Source organism: Phoca vitulina, unplaced genomic scaffold (genome assembly GCF_004348235.1).
Source record: "Phoca vitulina isolate PV1807 unplaced genomic scaffold, GSC_HSeal_1.0 scaffold10, whole genome shotgun sequence".
NCBI lineage: Eukaryota > Metazoa > Chordata > Mammalia > Carnivora > Phocidae > Phoca > Phoca vitulina.
Genome location: NW_022589713.1, coordinates 4,650,978 through 4,673,992, shown reverse-complemented (window position 1 = coordinate 4,673,992; position 23,015 = coordinate 4,650,978). Strand labels below are relative to the sequence as shown.

The 23,015-nt window shown below is 41.6% G+C and overlaps 1 protein-coding gene across 3 annotated transcripts in view; it reads left to right on the top strand.

Annotated features, from left to right (window-relative positions):
- ARHGEF26 (Rho guanine nucleotide exchange factor 26) overlaps nucleotides 1-23,015 on the top strand; it is a 118,386-nt gene that overhangs the window by 77,613 nt on the left and 17,758 nt on the right. For all 3 annotated transcript variants that reach the window (XM_032408408.1, XM_032408407.1, XM_032408409.1), the window contains 2 exons: nucleotides 3,529-3,618; nucleotides 9,947-10,101. In XM_032408408.1, the coding sequence (XP_032264299.1) occupies nucleotides 3,529-3,618; nucleotides 9,947-10,101 (245 nt within the window). The remainder of the gene's footprint in view (nucleotides 1-3,528; nucleotides 3,619-9,946; nucleotides 10,102-23,015) is intronic.

The window sequence follows — 23,015 nt, the reverse complement described above, 5'->3', positions numbered from 1 at the left end:
CACTTACTATTCTACTAGTACTGCCTGGAACATTGTCTTGCATAAATGATTGTGCTCATCTGATTATTTCTAAAGATAAATTTCCAGAAGTGGGTTTATTGGAACAAAAATGTAGGTATTTTTTAAAGGCCCCAAGTGCCTTCAAAAAAGGTTGTTCCCAAGTCCTTGGCCACCAGAAGAAATGTAAATGTCTGTCTTACTGCACACTTCCCAGCTTCAAATATTCCTTTAACCTTTGTGAATTTGATAGATTGAAAATATTTTATTTTATTTTTTTTATTTTTTAAAGATTTTATTTATTTATTTGACAGAGAGAGAGACAGCAAGAGAGGGAACACAAGCAGGGGGAGTGGGAGAGGGAGAAGCAGGCTTCCCACGGAGCAGGGAGCCCTATGTGGGGCTCGATCCCAGAACCCTGGGATCATGACCTGAGCAGAAGGCAGACGCTTAACGACTGAGCCACCCAGGCACCCCAGAAATATTTTATTTTTAATTTATATTTCTTTGTTAGAGGGTTTGAGCTTTTTTTTTTTTTAATAAATTTGGCCTAAAAAAAGTTAGCAAGTTGAATTTAATAAAGCTTTGACACCTGCTGAAGGAAGGCATTATTTTAATATACTGAGCCTGATTTTAATAAAAACACCAGAGCACACATATGCTAATTAGTGCTTGTCCCTTTGAAATAGTCATTAAAATGGGCTCCACTGATGAGACCATTGCTTAAGACATTTGGAGAACTTTTTTGTTTTTAATGTGCTCTCTGAAACATTGTCTTCTGATGTGGTGGCTGACTCCACGGGCTTTTGCTGATTGAGTCGATATTTGGAAGTTTAGGAAAGAAGATGATAACCCAGACTTAATAATGCCATTTTCCCCTCTCATTTTAAAACAGGGTAACTATAAAGGAACTGCCCCTCCCCTCCCACCCCCCACCCCCCTGCCTTTTCTTTTTAAGTGACTTATAAAGTCTCTGAAGGCAGTTTACACAGAAACATTTGCTGAGTGTTCTTGTGTTTTTACGTGCTGGGCTGTGGGCATTTGGGCTGACAAATATGAAAATTTCACAATCTCTGCTTTCCATTCTCTTTAGAGAGGAAATGCCCCAGATAAGTCCTGAAAGACAGGTAGGGGGTTATAAATCTAGATAAGAAGAAGATGATCTGAAGAAGTCAGAGTGGGCTGAAGGGTGTTCGGGCAGAGGGAAACACACATGCAGAAGGGCAAAGGCAAGATGGAACGTGGTGCTTTGGCCAGAAATTTTGTAGGGCTGAGGCCCAGGATGAGAGCAGTTGCCAGATCATGGTCTTGCCAAGACCTAATTCTGAAAGCTCAAGGGAGCCTTCTAAGGATTTTAAGCCGAGGCGTTTCATGATCAGGTTTGAACTTACAAAGATTGACAGCATTATCTCCAGGATGTGTAAGGGTAGGATAGAAGCAATGGATGGCAGAGAATTGGTAGGTCAGTCCAGGGGAGAGGGGGTTTGAGCCTGAGTTCCGGCACAAGGCAAAGGGAGGGACGTGGACCGGCAACATTAAGGAAATGTTATGACTGCTTGGATATGGAGGACAAAGGAGAGGGAGGCGTCTGAGAGCAATGAGGGCCAGGGTTTTCAGATTGGGAAGGTGGATGATGCTGGAACTAGTCACTGATGATGCGGAGGACATGGAGCCGCAGGGAGTGGGTCATGAAGATGATGCTCAGGTTTGGTCATTCTCATTTTAGAGTTTGAGCTGCCTGTGGGCGATATAGGTAGTTGGAGGTAGATCCAGGTCCGGGATGACTATGCCCGGGACAGACCACATCCGGGAACATAGATTTGGGAGCTGTGAATATACTCCTCAAGAGAATTTGTAAAAATGTCTGAAGCAATGGCTGCCTCGTTAGATTTCACTCTGAGATGTCGTAATCCTTTCAGGATATTGCAGTTTCAGATTGCCCCTAACCCTAGCCGGGGTGTTTTCTGCCCCTCGTTGTGATCAAGTATAGCCATCAGTCCCTGCATCGGTGAACTCTTTAGGTTCAGACTGAAAGATAAGCTGTAACTGAAGATGGGGGTACCCTCTAAATCTAGAAATCTATTAAGCAGTCAGAAATCATTTAAGCGTCCATCAATAGGGGATTGAATAAATACGTTGGGGAAAGCATCTGATCATAGCATAAATTGCATCCTATCATTCCCCTCCTGAAAGCCTGCTAGTAAGGCTTTCTCTTTGCACTTGGAATACAATCCAGATGCTTTAAGAACTTGTGTGCTTTGACCCTGGCCTCTGTCACTTCATCTTGTGCCATCTTCCTTGTATCGGGATCTTTTGCTTTCTCGGGCACTGCAGCCGCTTTGCTATCGTAGGCCCTTTGCTCATGGTGTTCACTCTGCCCAGACGTGGTCTGAAAGGGTCTCGAGCACAGGAGCTTCTGTCTGCATGGAGTGTGGGGTTCACCACCCTGCCAGCACATAGGTGTGTTCTTGTTCACTAACCTGGAAGCTCTCGGAACTTCATAGTACGGGGATTTTTACGGAGGCTTCATTCCGTAGGCAATATTGATTGGCATGATGAGATTGGCCGTTAGTGGTCAAGTCAGTCGCCAGCCCTCTCCTCTCCCCAAAAGTCTGGTGGGGGAGGGTCTGACGGGGCTGAAAGTTACAGCCCTCTCTCTAATCACTTGATTGGCTCCCCTGGCAACCAGCCCTATCCTTAGGCGCTTTCTAAAAGCTACCTCACTAACATAAACTCAGATGTGGTTGAAAGGGGCTTGTTAGGAATAAGAAGACACCCATTTCGGCGTTAACACTCTGGAGCTTCCAGGAACTGGGAACAAAACTAAATATTATAACTAAAGATGCCCCCATGGCTCTTATATAGGAAATTACAAGGGCTGAAGGGACTATGTGCTGGGAACTATGGGCCAAGACCAAATAGATCTTTTTTTATTATAAATCACAGGCCCTCATCAAGGGACTTTGAATCCATTCAGTTCGTAGATAATTCAGTAGTTCTAGTTAAACTGAGTTTCCCTTAGCTTGGCCATCCTTGAAAAATCATTGACCATTAGGTTCCACCCAAAGGCTTCCCTCTTTTGGCATCCTGTGTATTGGTCATATGCCAACAGGTAGCACGGGGCTTAAAATTTGCCTTTGCAGTTGGTAGTCGGCCCCAACCACGGGGATTTGGAAGTGGGGAGAGAGGAGCAGCTTGCCCTGAGGCTGGCTGAGGTTTCCCTGGTGAAGGAGAGGAGGAGGGGCAGAGGACAGAACCAAAGGCCTGAGGCCAGACTGTGGGAGAGCCCTCAGAGGACATGTGTCCCGGAGGCTTTTCAGGACTTTTTTTCCCCTCTGTCTTTACATCTTAATGACACCATCTTCTGCTGGGTACAATGTCTTAACTGTGTAAAACTGTGAGTTCTTTAGCTGTCAGAAATGAGTCTCTGGAGCTTCCCAAGTGCAAATTATTTCCTGCGAGAGATCTGCATTTGAAATTGAGGTTTCTCTCCTTGACCTCTTAACCCTCCTTATTATTCTGTGTTCTCAGTTGGTTCGACTATGCAATGAAGGAGCTCGGAAGATGGAAAGGACTGAAATGATGTACACCATTAATTCCCAGTTGGAATTTAAAATTAAGGTATTCTCGTATTTCTTCGTGAACAGATTTATTACCGCTCGTGCTTAAATCTTATGTAAATAGAGAGAGATAGTTGAGGGCAACAAAGAAGATAGGAATTTGCTTTTCAGAGAAGGGCCATAAATTGATTGGAGGGGGACTGGACTTGCTGAGGCAGTCGCAGAAGTTCCAGGCGGCTCTGCTCTTGCTTATGGTCACCAGATAAAGTTGCCTTTCTCCAGGCCACAAGGTTAGATTTATGTAACTAGCACATTCCCCTACCCCCACCCCCAAATTTAGGGAAAAGGATAATAAAAAAAAAAATAGAATTTTTAGAATGGAAAGGTGATTTCTTTACTATTCTCAGATTGTCCTGCAAAACAGAAACAAAATCCCATGAATTGTAGCACATGTTCTCCTAAATTAAGTAAAGACACTCCTCTTCCAGTTTGCAAAAAAAAAGATTGTTAGTGGAGTTTTCTTTTCAAATTTGTTTTTCTTCCATAATTCTCTTTTGGATATGTGTTCCCTCTTACTGCTTGTATGATACTGCTTAGGAGTGGATGACGGGATGTATAAAGAAGAAAATGACCCTGAATGGCAAATCTAGGTCATAGTCTTTCGTTGGCTCACAACTGAGTTCTTAATGGAAGTGAGTGCTCACGATTGTGCTTCTATTTTATTTTGTAACCTGTAAATTTAATTAAGCAACTTAAAGGACTAGTTGTATTTTTTTCATAGTAAAAGTGCTCCTAAATTGTGTGGTGGATATGCAGTGCGGTGGTGGATCAGCATTTCATGGTCTTATGCAGAGAGGAGATTCTCTGCCTTGCCGTTGCAGTTGGAAGACCACTGGTACAGTATAGCTGTGTGCTTTTATTTTATAAGTGAGGAAAATAAAGCCCAGAGAATACTTAATTGTTAACAGGGTCACTGGGCTAGTGGTGGTAGAATCAAGCCGAGGGCCCGTATGTCCTGACTTGCAGATCAGTGTCAACTCTTTCACCAGAACATCCTGACTACAACAGTTTAGATGCAGGAATGTGACAGATAATTCTTAGAACAGAAGATGATGTGTACTTGTGAAAAACACACACATGCACTTTGTTATAATGGCTTTCTACAGAAATTTATTGCAATTTCCAAACCCATCTTTCCTCCATCCCTCAAAAAGAAACTTGTCCTTCTCTGTAATTTGTTTCTAAGTATTTTAGAAAATATATCTAGACATCAAAAGTTTTTTATCTCCTCCTTTTTAAAGATTATAAATTCCTAACCACTTTGATTTTTAAAGATGATAAATCCCTTCCCTAACCATTTTTCTTTTTTTTTTCTTCACTGAAAATCAGTTGGCTTAAGATATCTTTAAGCTCGGGACGCCTGGGTGGCTCAGTTGGTTAAGCGACTGCCTTCGGCTCAGGTCATGATCCTGGAGTCCCGGGATCGAGTCCCGCATCAGGCTCCCTGCTCGGCAGGGAGTCTGCTTCTCCCTCTGACCCTCCTCCCTCTCATGCTCTCTGTCTCTCATTCTCTCTCTCTCAAATAAATAAATAAAATCTTTAAAAAAAAAAAAAAAAAAAGATATCTTTAAGCTCTATTTCTCTAGAACCCCAAATTAATTTGTAATTGAAAAATGCTTACCCCAAGGGTCCTTAAAAAGAAATGATTAACATCAATTGGGTTCATGAATTTCGGGTTCTTTGTTTTCTTTTGGTTCAATGATTAAAATATTTGCAAGCCTAAAGGAAGATATTTTATGTTTAGATGTACAATGAGGCACTTAATTCAGACTACTTAGGAATACTAATAAAATCTGAGGATCTCATTTCCATAACACTTTATGGACAACAGTAGACATTTTTATGCAGTTCATTTTAAAGACGAGAAGGTAGATGTTCGAAGAAGTCAAATGTTTTGTCCTAGCACATGTGTTGTGTCAACTAATTTTGTGACCACTTTCTCTGTGGAAGGCAGCCAGAAAACCAAAACCTAATCCCTGCCCTCAGGGAACTTACAGTCTAAGAGGAGACCAGGGCAGTACCGAGGGGTTGGCAGCATCTGCAGCTGTCGCTGTAGATGGAAGACAATTGAGAACACTCTCCCCTTTTTTTTCAATTTTTTTTTTTTAGAATTTAGTGATTCATCACTTACATACAACACCCAGTGCTCATCACGACATGTGCCCTCCTTAATGCCCGTCCCCCATTTACCCCATCCCCTACCCACATCCGCTCCAGGAACCCTCAGTTTGTTCTCTATAGTTAAGAGTCCATTTTATGGTTTGCCTCCTACCCTCCTCTTTTTTTTTTTTTTTTTTTTTTTTTTTTTTTTTGAGAACCTTCTCCATGGGAAGGGGTGGTCAGCCCCACCTGTGAGGCATACAGGGGTGGGGAGCTCGTAGCCGTCAGGTAAGGCTTCATACCAGAGGTATGTTTGAGCTGAATCTTGAAAGGTGAGTTAGGAAGGGTCTTCTAGAAGTAAAAGGTAGGAACAAATGCACAGGGCATGGCTTCAGCTGCTGTAGCCCAGCAACTGTATGTGTCCAGTGTGGACGGGCATGAGGTGCAGGGGGAGCAAGGCAGAGCCAAGCAGTAAACAACAGCTCACGTGGGGGGCCTTGTGTCCTAGAGGAGCCGCTGAGCAAGGTCATTTGGGAGCCACTGAAAAGTTCTAAGCAGGGAAGCGACACTTTAGCAATGGGAAAGGCCTTTTGAACTTATTCCAAATCCAGAAGTCATTAAAAAAATAGTGTAAGTTCATTTATTTGAAAAATTTTAAAAAATTTCTCTATAGAAGGGAAAAATAAGATAAAAAAGTAAAAAGAGAAATAGCAAACTGGGAAAGTATTTGCACCTCACATATAGACGAGAGGTTAATATCTTCAACGTGTAAGCTCAAAGAGATAAGAAAAAGTTAAGGAAAAAAAACCATTAGCAAATTGCAAATGAGAAATCAACTCCACCATCTACTAGCTGTATGAGCTTGGCCATTACTTTATGTCTTAGTTGTCTGAATCTTAAGATGGGACTGATAATAGTACTTTCCCTCAGGGAGTTATTGTGAGGATTAAATTAATTACTAGACCTAAAGGACTTGGAACAGATCTGATTGATAGTAAGCAAGTAGTAAGTATCTTTCAGATTCTTTGTCAGAATAGTTTCATAGGCCTGGTAGGCATGTTGCAGAGGGATGAAGAGCTAATAGGATGTGAAACTGTTTAAACAGATTAGACTTTTCATCCAAGAACCTTGGCAGGAAGAAGGAAGTGAGGGCTGTGGAGAAAAAGTTGGTCACCAAACTAAGATCAGACACGAGTTTGTGCCTCAAATCCAAGTGTTTTTTCCACTAGACCCCAGCTTTCTCTAAAAGTTGCCTGCACAGAGTTGGGGAGGATTATTTTTTTTTTTTTATAATGGAAAGTTTGGCCTTATGAATAAGCACATGGGGAAATTGAGGATTGCCGGGCTATACCATGAGCCATAAATTAAGTGTAATGGAATGGGGTGGTGTAGTGGTGGGTGGATGGGTTTCCTGGTCATTATTTGGGGACCTTGCTAATAAGTAGAAGTCTAAGATATAGCAGACAAAATGCAGAACTCTGAGGTATTAAAAAGTCTGTGCATTGTAGAAGACAATTTGGTGGCTTCTCAGAAAGTTAATAGGATTACCGTATGACCCAGCAACTCCACTTCTAGGTATATACTCAAGAGAATTGAAGTTGGTCATTCAAATAAAAGTTGTATGTGAATGTTCATGGCAGCATTATTCATAATTGCCAAAAAAGTGGAAACGACCCCAATGTCCATCAAGAAAATAGGTGAATTGATAAATAAAATGTGCTACATTCATACAGTGAAGTAGTGTTTAGCCATAAAAAAGGATTGAAGTTCTGATACATGCCACCATTTGAGGGGCCTGTATTATATAATTCTGTTGATATGAAATGTCCAGAATAGGCAGATTAATGGGGTGAGAAGGTAGATTACTGGCTGCCAGGGCCTGGGTGGGAGAGGGGAGGGCAGAATGGAGAGTGACTGCTTACTGCTTATGGGGTTTCTTTTATTTATTTATTTATTTATTTATTTATTTAAATTCAATTAACCATCATTAGTTTCAGATGTAGAGTTCAGTAATTCATCAGTTGCCTATAATACCCAGTGCTCATCACATCACATGCCCTCCTTAATGCCCATCACTCAGTTACCCCCTCCCCCCACCCACCTCCCCTCCAGCAACTCTCACTTTGTTTCCTAGAGTTAACAGTCTCTCTTGGTTTGTTTCCCTCTCTGATGACTTCCTGTTCAGGTAATGAAAATGTCCTGGAGTTAGGTAGAGATGATCATTGCACTGCACTGTGAATGTACTAAAAGTTACCAAATTACATGTACACTTTAAAATGGTTAAATGATTAATTTTATCTTGACTAAAAAAATTATTCTTCAGCAGCTCTTCTTTGTCTCACTGGCCTATAATATTAGTTAAGTTTTATGCTGCAACTGGTTTTCTAGGATGCTATTTAACACAAAAAAGAATGAAAAGTCTTTTCTCCATAGGACTTATTTCAGGACTTTTAAGGATATATTTTTATTCATGTATTTCTTTTCTAGTGTTGGTTCTAGTCAGAGTTTCTTAACTAGGGGAGTTCATTTATTCCACCGTGGATTGTTTGGATTCTTTTCTTTGGTCATTTTAATAGTTTCTTCTTAAAAACAAACAAACAAACAAACAAAAAAAACTATTGAAATGAGTTTAATCTCCTAATAATAAATTTGGAAACAAAAAACATTTAGAATACCAGATTTTTGCTTTCAAAAAAAGCATTGACATCTTGAAAACCGCTGTCGATTTTAGATCTTCTATTAGAAATTTATTTTTGCTTTGTGGCATATGAGGAATCCATAAAAATTGATCTAGTTAAAAAAAAAAAAAAAGCTTAAAAGACTTCTTCCCCCCATCTCCTAAACCAAGAACAGTTGTAGGGTGGCACGTCCACTGGACCTTAGCCACAAGACTGCCCTTGGTTTATCCTAGGCTGACAAGCACTAGCAAGATAGCAATGTGTTCTCTAATTGTAGCCCTTCCGCAGAACCAAACCGGACACGTAATCCCTTGTGGTGACCTCTGGGGTGGGATGGTAGGGTCCTCCCGACTTACCTAAGCATCTCTCTCTCTCTGTCATCTGCCATTTAAGTCTCAGCCATCCCAGTTGGATAATCGTTTGATTTGAGATTTGGGGGCTGGAAACTCCATGAACTCCCTTAATAGCCAGCTTTGAAAGTTTGAGGTCAGCCGTAATTTTTCATCTTCCTTTTTAAACCTTCAGGAAAATAGTCTATAACTGATGAGCAACCTCCTAATAAAAGTCACTTTATAAAATTAAAATATATATATATGTGTGCGTGAAATCCTTTCTTAGCTTTCTTATTTCCTCTCTAGTATTCTCAGTTTCCTCTAGCTATTTTTAAATCACTGTTCCCTGAAAAGGATGGCCTTTGGTACTATTACAGCTATTTTTTGTGTGTCCAAGACCTTTTGCTTATTCTGTGGATACAGTTTTTAAAATCAGATTTTTGGCAATAAGCATTTCTGATAACTTAAAAAAAAAAGAACTCCTAAGGATAAGGATTATTCTGTGGTTTTGAGAGTTTTTCAGTTGGAAACTGGGCACTGAATAAAGAAAAAACACTATGTAATTCCTTGGATACAGGCTTTTCTAAAATGAGGTTAAGATGGATTATTTTGGAAGAGCGTTGTTTGCACAGCCAGAAAGTGGCCTGATGCTTTCAGGGATGAATTTCCATGAGGAAAAACTGCTACAAACTTAAGAACAGGTGTTCTCCAGAATATGGCTAAGTAAATAATCAGTAGACAAAACATAGTTTGTGGGGAGTTTTTCCTGTTGAATAAAATCTTTTTAGTTGATAAAGTGGATGCAGACTTTTCTGTTTCTTGTTAACTACAATTATCGGGTTCTATCTTGTGATATTTAAAATAGCAGCAGTTGATACCGATAGATTTCCTTTTGAGGCTTTTCTTTTTTAAGTGACTCCCTGTCCATCTTTTGAGAGTTACAGAAGGGTAGTAATTTTGGGCTGACCCGATAATATTTTCTCATTGAGTTTTCGTTGTCATATAGGCAAATTAATAGTTTATTATATTGGAAAATAATTGTTCTTTTTTCATTTTCTCTTGGAGAATGTACTCTATATTTCACTGTTATATACTTATAAAATAATGATGTATACCATGACATGTGTTGTTTGTTTAGATGTGGGTTTTAATTTTCCCTTCAATACTCTTAAGAGGACTTTCATTTGGCTTTGTACACTGAGTTTTTCTCCTTCGATAGCCTTTTCCTCTAGTCTCCTCTTCCCGGTGGTTGGTAAAAAGAGGTGAGTTGACAGCCTATGTGGAAGATACCGTGCTTTTCTCAAGAAGGACATCTAAACAGCAAGTCTACTTCTTTCTCTTTAACGACGTGCTCATTATCACCAAGAAGAAGAGGTAAGCCATTTTGTGATATTGCTGGTTGTACATCCAGTTTTAAAGCTCTGTAATTCAGATGTCTTTTACGGTTGATTATCCTCTAAAAGCTTGTGATGTTAGACGTGTAGTTTCCACGTGTGGAATCGTAGTAGCATCCATGTTTCACTTTCTTTAAATTACATAGCCAGTTGAGACTCAAATCATTCCAGCCAACCTCTGTCGAGCTTAAAAGTGCACAAGCCACCCTTCTGAGCATTTTACACGTGTATATCATTGGATTCTCATGACATCCCTGGGGAGGTAGCGCTCGTATTATTCCCCATCAGCATTTTTCACACTTCTGCCATAGAATTTTTATATAAAACAGATAAAAGTTGCTCCAGTTGAGAACAAGCTGGGATGCAACTCGAGTGTTTGTAACTTAATTTAAAACCCACTGCTCTTTTTTTTTTTTTTTTTAAAGATTTTTTATTTTTATTTATTTGAGAGAGAGAGAATGAGAGAGAGCAAGCACATGAGAGGGGGGAGGGTCAGAGGGAGAAGCAGACTCCCTGCCGAGCAGGGAGCCCGACGCGGGACTCGATCCAGGGACTCCAGGATCATGACCTGAGCCGAAGGCAGTCGCTTAACCAACTGAGCCACCCAGGCGCCCTAAAACCCACTGCTCTTAATGGTTGCTGGTCTTGAAGGTCTCCCTGTGACTGCAGAATGAGAGCGGTACACCAGTACTTCCTTCTGAAGGGGATAAAGTCAATCATCTGGCAGAGTGTTTCACACACAGACATGCGTGCATGCATGAGCACACCCACACACACGCTCCCCTCAGCTCTTTCTTTCTTTCTTTCTTTCTTTTTTTTTAAAAGATTTTATTTATTCATTTGAGACAGAGAGAGAGAGCACAGTAGGGGGGATCAGCAGGCAGTGGGAGAGGGAGAAGCAGGCCCCCCACTGAGCAGGGAGCCCGATGTGGGGCTCCATCCCAGGATCCCAAGATCATGACCTGAGCCGAAGGCAGACCCTTAACCATCTGAGCCACCCAGGCGCCCCAGCTCTGTCTTTCCTTAGGGAACATTCTTCATCAAGGGTACTCAGTGGCTTGTAGGATTGCCAAGTATTTTTTTTACTGGCCCTTCATAAATATTCCAAATCTTTTCTAGAATATGAACTTAGAGAAACAACATAAATCTGGTTTTTTTTCCACATAGGAAGGCAATGATGGTGGGCTGAATTGCTGGCATAAAATAGGTGTAAGGGTAGTTCATGGGGTACAGTTTAGATAGACAAGGTGAAGAGAATCAAGGTAACAGGCCTTTATGAATGTATAAAATAAATGTACAAATTTATCATGAGATAGTTTAAATTCTACTTCTGAGTTGCTGACATTTTAGCTTGACAATTCAAGCTAAATTGAAACAGAGTATGAACTTTTCTTTTTGCTCCTTTTAGTCAGACAATACGTATTATGAATTATTTCAGCTGCTTGGCTGTCCAGCTGAAATGAAAATTATGTATGGTCTACCCTGAAAAGCCATAATACGACTGTGATAAATACATAAAGATGCTGATTACTGTTTTTCATACTTAGGAAAATAGTGTTGTCATAACTTCAAGAAGAAATTATTTCTCTTACCTGAGACAGTTTCAGTAGTTCCAATAGCTAAGTAAATTTGATAAATAAAAATTGGAGAGGGATTATAATTTTGTATTTTTATATTTATTTGGTTTCCTATGAGATAGTATGTTTCTTTGGCTTTCTTTGAGATGTTTTGTTTCAGGAGAAAGTAATTATATATGACTCTTCAAATGCCATTACTCTGGACTTTTAACATCTTCCAGCTGTTGAAATATTTGTTCTGTCTCAATGGACCAAAGGCTGTAACTAAACTTTTCATTTTTGTGATAAAATACATGTTGACAGGATGAAGCCAATTTTAAATATAAATCTAGCTTTGATTAGGATGTCTTCGGTGAGTTCATGAAAACATTAAGGGTATTTAAACCAGTATAGTACAACTTTTATCCTCGAACTTGCATAGAACTACCCAATAACTACAGACTTTTTGAACTTGGGAATTAAGGTATATGCTATTCTACTTAGCCGTGTACTTTGCCCTCCACAGCAGATTTTCTCATTATATGTGTGTTGCTTTCCTAGCTCTCCCACTTTTATTTGCTCAGGCTATGTTTGAACTTGTATTATTAGTAAATGATAGAAAAGAAAATATACAGCTCCAATGAAGAGGGCAACCTTGGTACCTATCTTTGCCTTTACCAAAACTGGGATTTTTTTTTTTTTTTGCCCTTACCAATGAGCTCATCATATTTCTAAGGTGCTCTTGACTAGGAGAATAGCATTGAAGGCTCAAGTCGTTTATGACCTGAATACATGGTGAGGGTGACAAGCAGACCACAGAGACTTGATAAACAGGCTCGGTTAAAAATGTATAGTATGCGCAGCCGTATTTACACTGTAGCTTCAAGGAGGCGACTGCGAATGCTTCGCATGCCAGAGGCAGCAGCGAAGGAGATACACCAGCTTTGAAGAAGGCAGTAATTTAGGCTTGGCTGCGAGGTGCAGATAAAGGATAATTACCTGTGCCAACTCTGGAGGGCCGATCCAGCCACCCACTGCCTAATTGTAATTCCAGGGTTCAGCCAAGGGGCTTAGCTGCTGGGTCTGCGGTGGGTTTCAGCTTCAGGGAGGCTCCTGGCTACTGGGGGAGACTGCTTGGGAGGGCAGTTACTCTTCCTCCTCCGACCCAGTCTGGCAGCTGGTTTATGCTGAGCACGTTCCACAGATGGTTGGGTGTGTGGCCACCTCGGCTCTGCGCCGCGTCTGTTAGTGCAAGTGCTTACGGAGCTGGTGGGGACCGTGGGGCTGTCTTCTAGGGCAGGGATTTCCCCCCTTTTTTTAGAATATTAGAAGAAGTTTCAAGTCTCCGTTAGCTCTGAGCTGGTTTCGGGTCGCTGCATTAATAGTCTCTTCCATCAAATTTCTGAAGGATATGTGACCCGTTAGACTCTTCTGGATGAGAAAGTGAATTCTTTGGTAGTTGAAGCTTTGACAGCAGGTTAGGTGGGTACTTCTAGAGCAGAGTTCTCGCCTCGGCACTCTTTTTTTTTAAGATTTTATTTATTTATTTGAGAGAGAGAGAGCAAGTGCCAGGGGAGGGGGGAGGGAGGGGAAGAGGCAGAGGGAGAAGCAGGCTTCCCGCAGAACAGGGAGCCCGATGCGGGGCTCCATCCCAGGACCCTGGGATCATGACCTGAGCCAAAGGCAGACACTTAACGACTGAGCCACCCAGGCGCCCCCCCTCACCTTGGCATTCTTGAGGCCTGACAGTTCTTTGTTGTGGGGCCTGCCCTGTGCTTTGTAGGGTGTTTTAGCAGCATCCCTGGTCTCTACCCACCATTTGCCAGTAGCCTCTCCTTCTCAGTTGGGACAAACAAAAATGTCTCCAGACATTGTTGTATGTCCCTTGGGGAGGAGCACATTGCCCCCATTTGAGAACCACTGCACCACAGTGATGTCAGACTGTTAATGAGTACTGCCTTCAGAATAGGGGGGATGTGCAAATGTATCAGACCTGACACAGCACTAACAGTAATATTGTAATAGGGGAACAGACTGCCACGTTATACTCCTAGATTAATGAATAGTAACTTATTTATGCCTAGTAATAACTTATTTATAATTATCCATTACAGTGCACAGACCATACCCCATGTCCAACCTTAGGACCAAGTACTGTTGTGTCCAGTTCTGAAAGGTGAAAACTGAATTCAAGACCTAAATAGGTTCAGACTTTCAAAAGCCTTATTTTGTAAGGTAGTCAACCGCCTATTCTCCTTTAGTGCCTTCGATCTGGCTTAAATCTTCCCTCCCAATTTCTTCTGAAGCAAAAAGCAGTTCCCCCTCTGTTAGTTCTTTTCAGCTGCTATAGCAAAGTCTCACAAACAGGGTGGCTCAAGACAATAGGAACGGATTGTGCCCCAGTTCTGGAGGCAGTGGTCCAAAATAAAAGTATTTGCAGGGCCATGCTCCCTCTGAAGTCTCTGGAGAGAATCCTGCCTCACTCCTTCCAGCTCCTTGTGGCCCCTGGGATTCCTTGGCTTCAAGTAGCATAACTCCAATCTCTGCCTGTCTTCCTATGGCATTCTTCTCTCCGTGTCTCAGTGTGTCTCGAAATCTCTCTCTCCTTATAAGGACACCAGTTACTGGATTTAGGGCCTACTCTACCCCAGGATGATCTCACCCTAACTTGATTACATCTGCAAAGACCATATTTCTAAATAAGGTCACTTGTACAGGTACCAGGGGTTAGGACTTCAGCAGACTTTTGGAGGACACAGTTCAACTCACTACCCTCCCCCAACCCATCACCACTGTTAAATTATGATTATGATCACATAATGAATAAATGTGTTTAAGAAAAATGTCTTAAGCCAGTTGTAGAACACACCATTTTTTAATCAACATTGACTGATGCCATTTTTCATAATTTTGGAATGTCATCTTGGTCATGTGACTTGAACACCTCTATTTGGAGGGCTCATAGGTTACCTTCATCTGTATCTTCTCCTTCAGACCTGTTCCTTCTCCAGTGTCTCTCCCCTCCTTTGTTAAAGCCACCTCCATGCATCTGGTTGTTCCACAATAAACCCGAAAGACTACTTTGGCTCTGTGTACTCGTTGCGCTCCCCTGTCCAGCCAATCACGGGTCTCTTAGGCAGCCCCTGAAATTGCTTCTCTCCTCTTACATTGCCAGGGCCCTTGTGGAGCCACCTTGAATTTATCTGTGAGACACCTAACTGGAGTCATGCTACCACCCCTCCATCCACTTGACATTACACAGCAGAATGTAAAAATATGCTTTTTAAAGGACACATTTAGGGGCGCCTGGGTGGTTTAGTCATTAAGCGTCTGCCTTCGGCTCAGTTCATGATCCTGGGGTCCAGGGATCGAGCCTGGTGACAGGCTCCCAGCTCAGCGGGAATTCTGCTTCTCCCTCTCCCACTCCCCCTGGTTGTGTTCCCTCTCTCACTGTCTCTGTCTCTGTCAAAAAATAAATTAAAAAATCTAAATAAATAAGTAAATAAATAAAAGACACATTTACTCAGGCCATCTCTTGCAAATGGCCCTTCCGTGGTCCTACCTTGTACTTAGCCTCACTGAACCACCTTTCTAGCCACCAGGACCCGACACATCATTCTTTGCCTGAATTCTCTCACTTCCCCACTGACCCAGTCCACCCAAGCCTTTTCTAGCCAAAGTCCTTTTTATTCTTGAGGTCTTAGATGAATTGGCACACCCACTGGGAGTTCTTAATCCAGTCCTCGGTAGTGGGTTCATTTCTGTTGCTTTATGGTCCCATAAAACCCTGTACTTTCTCTGCCATAACATTTGTGTTACTATGTGTTCATGTCTGTCTTGTTGACCTTTGTATCCTTAGTGCATAGCCCAGCGATCTGGCCCATAATGATCATTTATAAATGTCTGTTGAATTTGAACCAATTGTGGAAATATAAACAGTTTGAGTGAATGCATTACTCAAAGGGCAGACCCCCTCCTTCTACTCCCAAGCTAAAATTTCTTAGAATTCTCCTTTATTTTTAAAGGATGTGATTTTTGTATTCTGCTCCATTATATATTAATTTTGGATTAATTTTGGCAAAAACAGATCTGGACCTTTGTTTATCATGTGGCTTATCATATCTCCGGAGTTTTACCTATAAACTTATCCATAAGTGCCACATAACCTCAATTTCAAAAACATTTAGGACCATATTTGCAAAAACTCTGCTCTACAGAGGAAGTATTTTTAGGCCTGCTTTTATTTTGTCCTATTGTTGTCAACTAATGTTTTGAGCTGCAAGTAAAAGTCTCATCATACTAAAGGGTTTAAGCAATAAAACTGGTGAATCATCACACACACACACAAAACAAGAAGTCAGGTGAGCTTGGGAAACTCTCCATCTCCATTTCTCTTTGGTAGATTCACTGTTGGATCACTTAGGAAAGCTTTTGGCTGTATGTAACAGTTCCCAAATAACAGTGACTCAAATCCTCCAGATAGTTACTTCTCTCTGCAAAGATGTGACGAAGGGGGGGGCAGTCTGGGCCCCGTGGTCACAAGTAGCCCAGCCCTTGTCCATTCTTCAGCTGCAGTGTGCTCTGTCGGCTTTTTGCCCCCGTGCAGATAGCTTCATGGTCGCAGATGGCTTCTGCAGATCCAAGCATCATGGTTTCATTCAAAGACATAGGGAGGCAAGGCTGAGAAAGAGAGGCTGACAAAGGGGCTCTTCCCGCAAGCGGCTTTTCTTTTCCTTTCTTTCTTTCTTTCTTTCTTTTTTTTTTTTTATCAGCAGAGGAAAGCCTTTCCCAGACAATCCCCTGAAGACTTCTTATGTCCCAAGACTTGTCATTATGGGGGAGGCTGGGAGCGCTGGCTTGTGACCAAGGGGAACAGGAGAGCCGGGATTGTTTGGGTTGAGCCGGGATGCATCCCCTGAGGCTGGACACAATGGGACGTGGTAGACCAGAAGCAGGGGAGCCTGACAGCTGATTAGATTGCAGACAGTTCCTGCCACGACCAGGAAATCATCTTTTCCACAGAGCACTAATTAACATACAAGTAGTTTGGGAGACCAAAAGAACTCGGTAAAGGAGCTTGTGCTTGCCTTTAGGATGACCGCGGGGAAGGGGGTGGGGCCTTAGTTTCAAAGAAGCCGGAAGTGATTGGAGATTTAGAGCCTACTTCTGTTTGGCTGGCGCTAGTCGTCCAGCTGTGGTTCACGTGAGGGTCTTGTCGGTAGTGCGTTTTTGTTCCCGCCGGCCGAGACGTGTCCTTCCGCACGTTTGGAGCACCCAGATTCATGGGCCTGGTCTGGGGGTTGGGCATCATACCGAAAGAATGCAGAAATCTAGTCTAGTCTTGTTGTCTGCAACAGTAAGTGTATCGTGTTCTGGTTTGTTTTTTCCCATTCTTCTGCTGAATTCTCCACCCACAAACAATGTAACCAGGATGTTTTCAGGTATTCCCTGCAGATGAGTAGGCATAGTGATGGTGGTGATAAGAACCTATATTACGGAGCACGTACAGTGTGCCATTGACAGTGCTCAGAGTGCGTATGCAACATACCATTGAGTTGTCGTAGCAACCTAGTACTCGTAGTACTTCCATTTAGTGGCTGAGGACCCTGACGCAGAGAGAGAGAGTCTCTTTTTCGAGGTCTCACAGCAAAGCCAGGATTCTAATCTGAGTTTCTGACTCCACAGCCCTCTCTCTAAACAATTTCTTTATGCTTGTTCTTTTTTTTTTTTTTAAAGATTTTATTTATTTGACAGAGAGAGACACAACAAGAGAGGGAACACAAGCAGGGGGAGTGGGAGAGGGAGAAGCAGACTCCCCGCTGAGCAGGGAGCCCGATGCGGGGCTCAGTCCCAGGACCCTGGGATCATGACCTGAGCCGAAGGCAGACGCTTAACCGACTGAGCCACCCAGGCGCCCCTATGCTCGTTCTTTTTTAACTTCATTTTTTTAGACTGTTTTCAACTTTCCCCCACCCTGTAATATCATTGGGAAAAATAGCCTAGAAACTTGCACCTTTTTTGTTTGTTTTGATAAACACCTTTACTGATTGTAGGAGAAAATTAGAACCAGTATCAAATTGCACTTGTGAGCTTTCCTTGCCTTTGGATAATCTAGCGTCAGAGTGTAGGGAAGAGTTTCCTTTTCATAACATTTCCTTCCTGAAGACATTTAAGGCCGTAGATTGCCACTTCCTGATTCCTCGTTCCATAAATGTTATATAGACTGACATAACTTGAACTCTAAGACACATTACAAATCCTCAGGGTTTTAAAAAAGGATTTTCTATAATAGATTACTACCGGATCATTATCATAAGTTCAGGAACTTAAGTTAGAACTTGAGTTTTCCCAAGTAGTTTGAATGTCCAGTGGCTTAAAACTGCACCAGCTCCCTGGAAAGGGTCATGGCCTGGCTTGATCCCATTTAGAGTTTTTCCATTTTGAAGGTTTTCCTACTATAGAAAGCTGAAGTCACCTGACACTGTCTCTCTTCCTCTGCAAGGTAAACTTCTTCCTTGGGAAATTAATTTAAGAGAATCTTGGAAAGGCCATAAGATTCTCTTACTCAAAGCACTTGTATTCCTGGAACATAAACCTTGGTTATTTCTGACCACTGGTGGTTATCAGTTTCTAAATTCAAGATGGTGAGATAGGGTAGGAGAGCCATGAGAACCCCACTGCTTTTCTTCTCATCCTCTTTTTCTCGGGCTGCCGCACATACCCTTGATTCCTCTAATGTCATGAGCAGTTTGGGTATCCGTTCCTCTAGTCCGTAGGAAGAGTTGACCTTGCTTTTCAACGCCGAAAGCTGTGGTGGCTGAGACGCACAATATCGTGTCTGGGGTCAGGTAGAACTGGCCTCAAATCCTGACCATGTCATCTTGGGCAAGTTACTGTTAATCTTTTAGAGCGTCGGTAGTCTCATCTGTAAAGTGGGTTTAACAGTTCATCTTCCTCATGGAATTTCTGTGAGAATTAAATGAAATAATGCACATAAACCCCTTAAGACAATGAATAGTCCCTGCCAAGTGACTGATACATGCTGAGTATCAGTATTACTCCTGGTATTATCTCTCTGTCTTTAAAGATCTTGGCACAAATCAAGTTATTGCCCTTCTGCTTCTAGCTTATTTTATAGTTTTAAAAAATGGTTTGAAACCTTTAGTCAGCGCTACACATCTGAAGGTTGTGGTGCACTCTGGGGTCAGACCTGATTTATGGCCCCTGATATATGACCTTAGGAATAAATGTGTTTAACTCAATGCCTCTCCCTCTCCGTCCATATCAGACGGCAAGTGAGTGAGCGATAACCATTGATCTACTTTTGTTCTTTTATAAGTTGGTGGGAATCACGTGTACGCTTTTGTAGTAGCGATTCTCTTGCAACATCCCTTACAACTGATTAGGAGACAGTATGACTTTGTGGCTGAAAAAAGTGAATTCAGCATATTTTTCCCTTTCATTCAAGGAAGTCAGTGGAAGGAAACCTGAATGTGAGGTTTACTTAGTAATTTGTAGTAATCCTGTTACCAACTTAAGAAGCTGCCTACCTGTTCTTCAGAGCTTGTTTAGTTCTGGTTATGCCAGAGAGAAAGCTTCAGTAAGGTGCTAACAGCCTCTCGGCCTTGCCCATCTCCCCTTTTCAAGGGCCACAGGTTCAGGGCATCCTACGCGCAGCCCGGGTCCCAGGTTGTAGAATCTGGAGATCTGATGAGAGGAAGGAGGCCTTTCTAGACCTGTGATGGGTCACTAGCCATATTTTTTGGTGACAGTGAATCACATCAGATCCTTATCTTACCAACAAATGTGGTCCTTATAACTATTTGTTATATTGTTGACAATGAAATAGGAAGCCTGCGGCGTGTGTGTTAGCTTCAGAATTATTTTGAGGAACTGAACAAGTAAGTCTGTTTGAAATCAGTTTCTGGATAAATATCTTGCTTTGTTTTGTTGGAGTGCTTGCCAAACTACGAATTTCTTGACCTAGGTATTTAGCTTAAGTCATGCTTAGTCCACTTGCCCATTTGCAAAGTGCCTATAATTATCAAGCCTTTAACAAAATATCAGGCAATCAGAATGCATGATCTGTCAGGAAAATTAAAAATAACAGCTAACATTTACTGGTTGTGAGCCAGGCATGATTGTAAGAGCTTTCCATGCAACAAAATAATAAATATGTTATCTTACTTAACCCTCACAACAATCCAAGGAGATTGGTATTTTTATTCCCATTTCACAGATGAGAAAACACAGAGAGGGTCAGTAACTTGCTCAAGATCACAGTGAGTAAGTGATAAAATTGGGATTCTTACCAGACATTCTAAATCAAGTCTCTACTCCTATGTATTATACTGTACTTCATTACTTTAAAATTGTACAGCACTTCAATAAAAACTTGTTTGTATTATTCTAAAACCAACCTTTAAAACTGAAATCAACATCTGTCGTGTGACATAGTGTTTCAGCCTCTTAACTCAAAATCAATTTCAATACAGACCAATAGTCTTTATCCCAGAAATGTTAACTAGAGTATCTTTATTCTCGTTAAGCACAAGATCAAATGTGGGGATTTAAAAATCATGTTTTCAGAAGGGGAAGAGAAATTGAAATCTGCACAAGAAGAATTCTTATACATGTCTTGAAGGAAAGTAGAATCTCTTTTGATCTTATAAAACCTCCTCAGGTCCTGTGAATCAGCACACTGGGAGAATGGCGGAGCCATTAAAAATCCCTCAGGGAAAAGCAAGGGGCTAGGAGAGGATCTTGGAGAGTGACCCAAAAGAAGGATGACTTAGAAATGTCACAGAGACATTAGAAGAGGAAGATAGAGTTTCAGGATGTCACAGGGGCTCAACATCATCAAATTTTGTAGATGTTAAGGAGAATAGTGCTGAAATTCAGGTCATTGGATTTGGTGGGGTGCTGGGCCATGATGGCCTTGGGGATGAGTTTCACCAGCGTGTAGGGACAGGGTCTGAAAAAAACAAAAAATGCAGGCAGCTGCTAGCTCAAGAGACATTTGTCTTGGCACCGGCCAAGTAAATGTTTTTCAGAATAGGGAACCTGAGTTCATGTTTTAAACAAAGTCTCTGGAAAGGGAGCTACTGCACAGGTAAAAAAATAAACATCACTATTTTGATATATTCAGAAAATCATGTTGTTTTGGATAATTCTCGATAGCATCTTTTCTTCTAAATTTAACTCTTTATGAAAGGAAGAATTGGAGGTGCTGGTTGGGTTTCCACCTGTCAGATTTTGGCCATAAAAGAAAATTCCAGAACAACGCCATGGTCGAATGTGAGACGACTCACAGTTAAGGCTGAGGAGCAGTGGGTTGTGGGAAAACTGGCCTTCACAATCCAAGCCTTCCCCTCACCTCTCCCATCGCATCTTTCCTTTCCCATGTCTGGCTCCATCTTGGTCAACTAGCCTATTTCCCATTCCTGGTCGTCATCCTTATTATGTACTTAAAGTAATATGTTTTCTAATAAGGGTTAGGGTGGACTCTCCCGAAGGTATTTGCATGTTTAAAAGTACCCCCCCACACCCCCCACAAGGCACAAGGCAAGCCCTGATGGGTCTGTGCCCAGGAGAAAGACCTGCTCTGTCACCACCTCTTCTTCATGACTCTTAATGTACCCAGAGCTTGGGTCCAAGGAAACATCCTGGTTACTGAATGAGATTGGGATCCAAACTTCTTTATTTTTCAAATGCTTCTTCAGATGTTCCAATATTATTTGGTGACTAACCTGTTCATTCCCCACAGATTTGAAATGTCACCCATACTATGTCCTAAATTCCCAAATGTGTTTGGGCCAATTTGTGAGCCCACTGTTTCATTTCACTAATCCATCTGTCAGCTCATGCCCCAGACCCAGTCTTGGAATTACTGTAGTTTTACAATATGTTTTTAATATGGCCTAAGGCTGGATCACTCCATTCTTTTTCATAATCCTTCTGACTGTGCTTACATGTTTATTTTTTGTATGGTTTGAAATCAAGTTGACTATTCCCCCTCTTCACCACATCCCAAAAAACCCTGTGCGTACTTCTTTGGGATTGTGATAAAATTAGATTTTGATTCAGTAAGAATTGATACCTCTATAGTATCAAACTTTCCTATCCATTCAGGCCTTCTTCTGAAGTACCTGGAGGCTGTTTTCATATTGCAGAAGCCTGTTAGGTTTAATCCTAAATATTGTATGGGTCTTGTGGCTATTATAAATAAGATGACTTCATCTATTACATTTTCTAACCAAGTGTCATTCATATATAGGAAAGCTTTTTTTTTTTTTAACCCAAACACTTTGTTGAATTCACTCTCACTTTGTAATATCTTTTCAAACAATGATGTCATCTGCAAATAACCAGTTGTTTGTAGGGCAAAAAAAATTCCACTGTGCAATAGTCACTTCAGCTGTACCCTCACACATCCACACACACGATGCATCTATTATTCTTTAAGTTTTTCTTTACAGGCTTGGCTTGTAAAGTACTTCAAACATATAGAAAATTATCAAACACTAAGATACCTATCATCCAGATTGAACAGATAACTAACTTTTTGCATGTTACTGTCAGATCATTCCTCCTTAGACAAAAAAGCCTGGTGTAATACTGCAGACGGATCTGCGGTGTCTCCATCCCATCTTCCTCCTCCTCCTCCCCAGAGTAAGTCCCGCGCTGAGGTTGGAGTCTGACGTCCTGCACTCACTAATGCACGTGGATGTATGTGGTTGTGGTGTTCTAAAAATATGTGCATGTTGTCCGCAGTTGTAACATGCTGTCCTGATTGAAAAGTAATAAATATCTGCCCATTATGAAAAATTCCAACCTTTAGAGAAATCGATGGGACAGAAAGTTAAAAGTGATCCAGAAGAATCTTTTTAAGAAAGCCACTATTCACAGTAAGGTATATGATGTTTTAACCCACGCCGTGAGGTTGCCTAGAGTAGGATCAAACGCTATCTGAAGTGCCTAACGAAAGAATGCCTTCCTCAGGGAAGAATAATTGAGGTATGTGTTTACCACCATATCCTGTTCTCTACAGAGAGTTCTCGAGCTCAGTTAAAAAAAAAGAAAGACAAGAATCTCAGCAGAGGTTACTAGGACTTTAGGTAGGTTTCAGCAGCATCACTGTTTACGCCACAGAACAACAGGCTTCTATAGATCTGATTGCTGCACCTGACGGGCCCACGGCCTGCACAGAGCAGACGGCCTTGACGCACAGCTGCCAAACTTGGAGCACATATAAGACAATCAGAGGAAGTCTACGTATAAACTTCTCCATGCAAGGAAAGGTGGTTTTTCCATTTGCCTTTTTCTGAGCAATTTAACT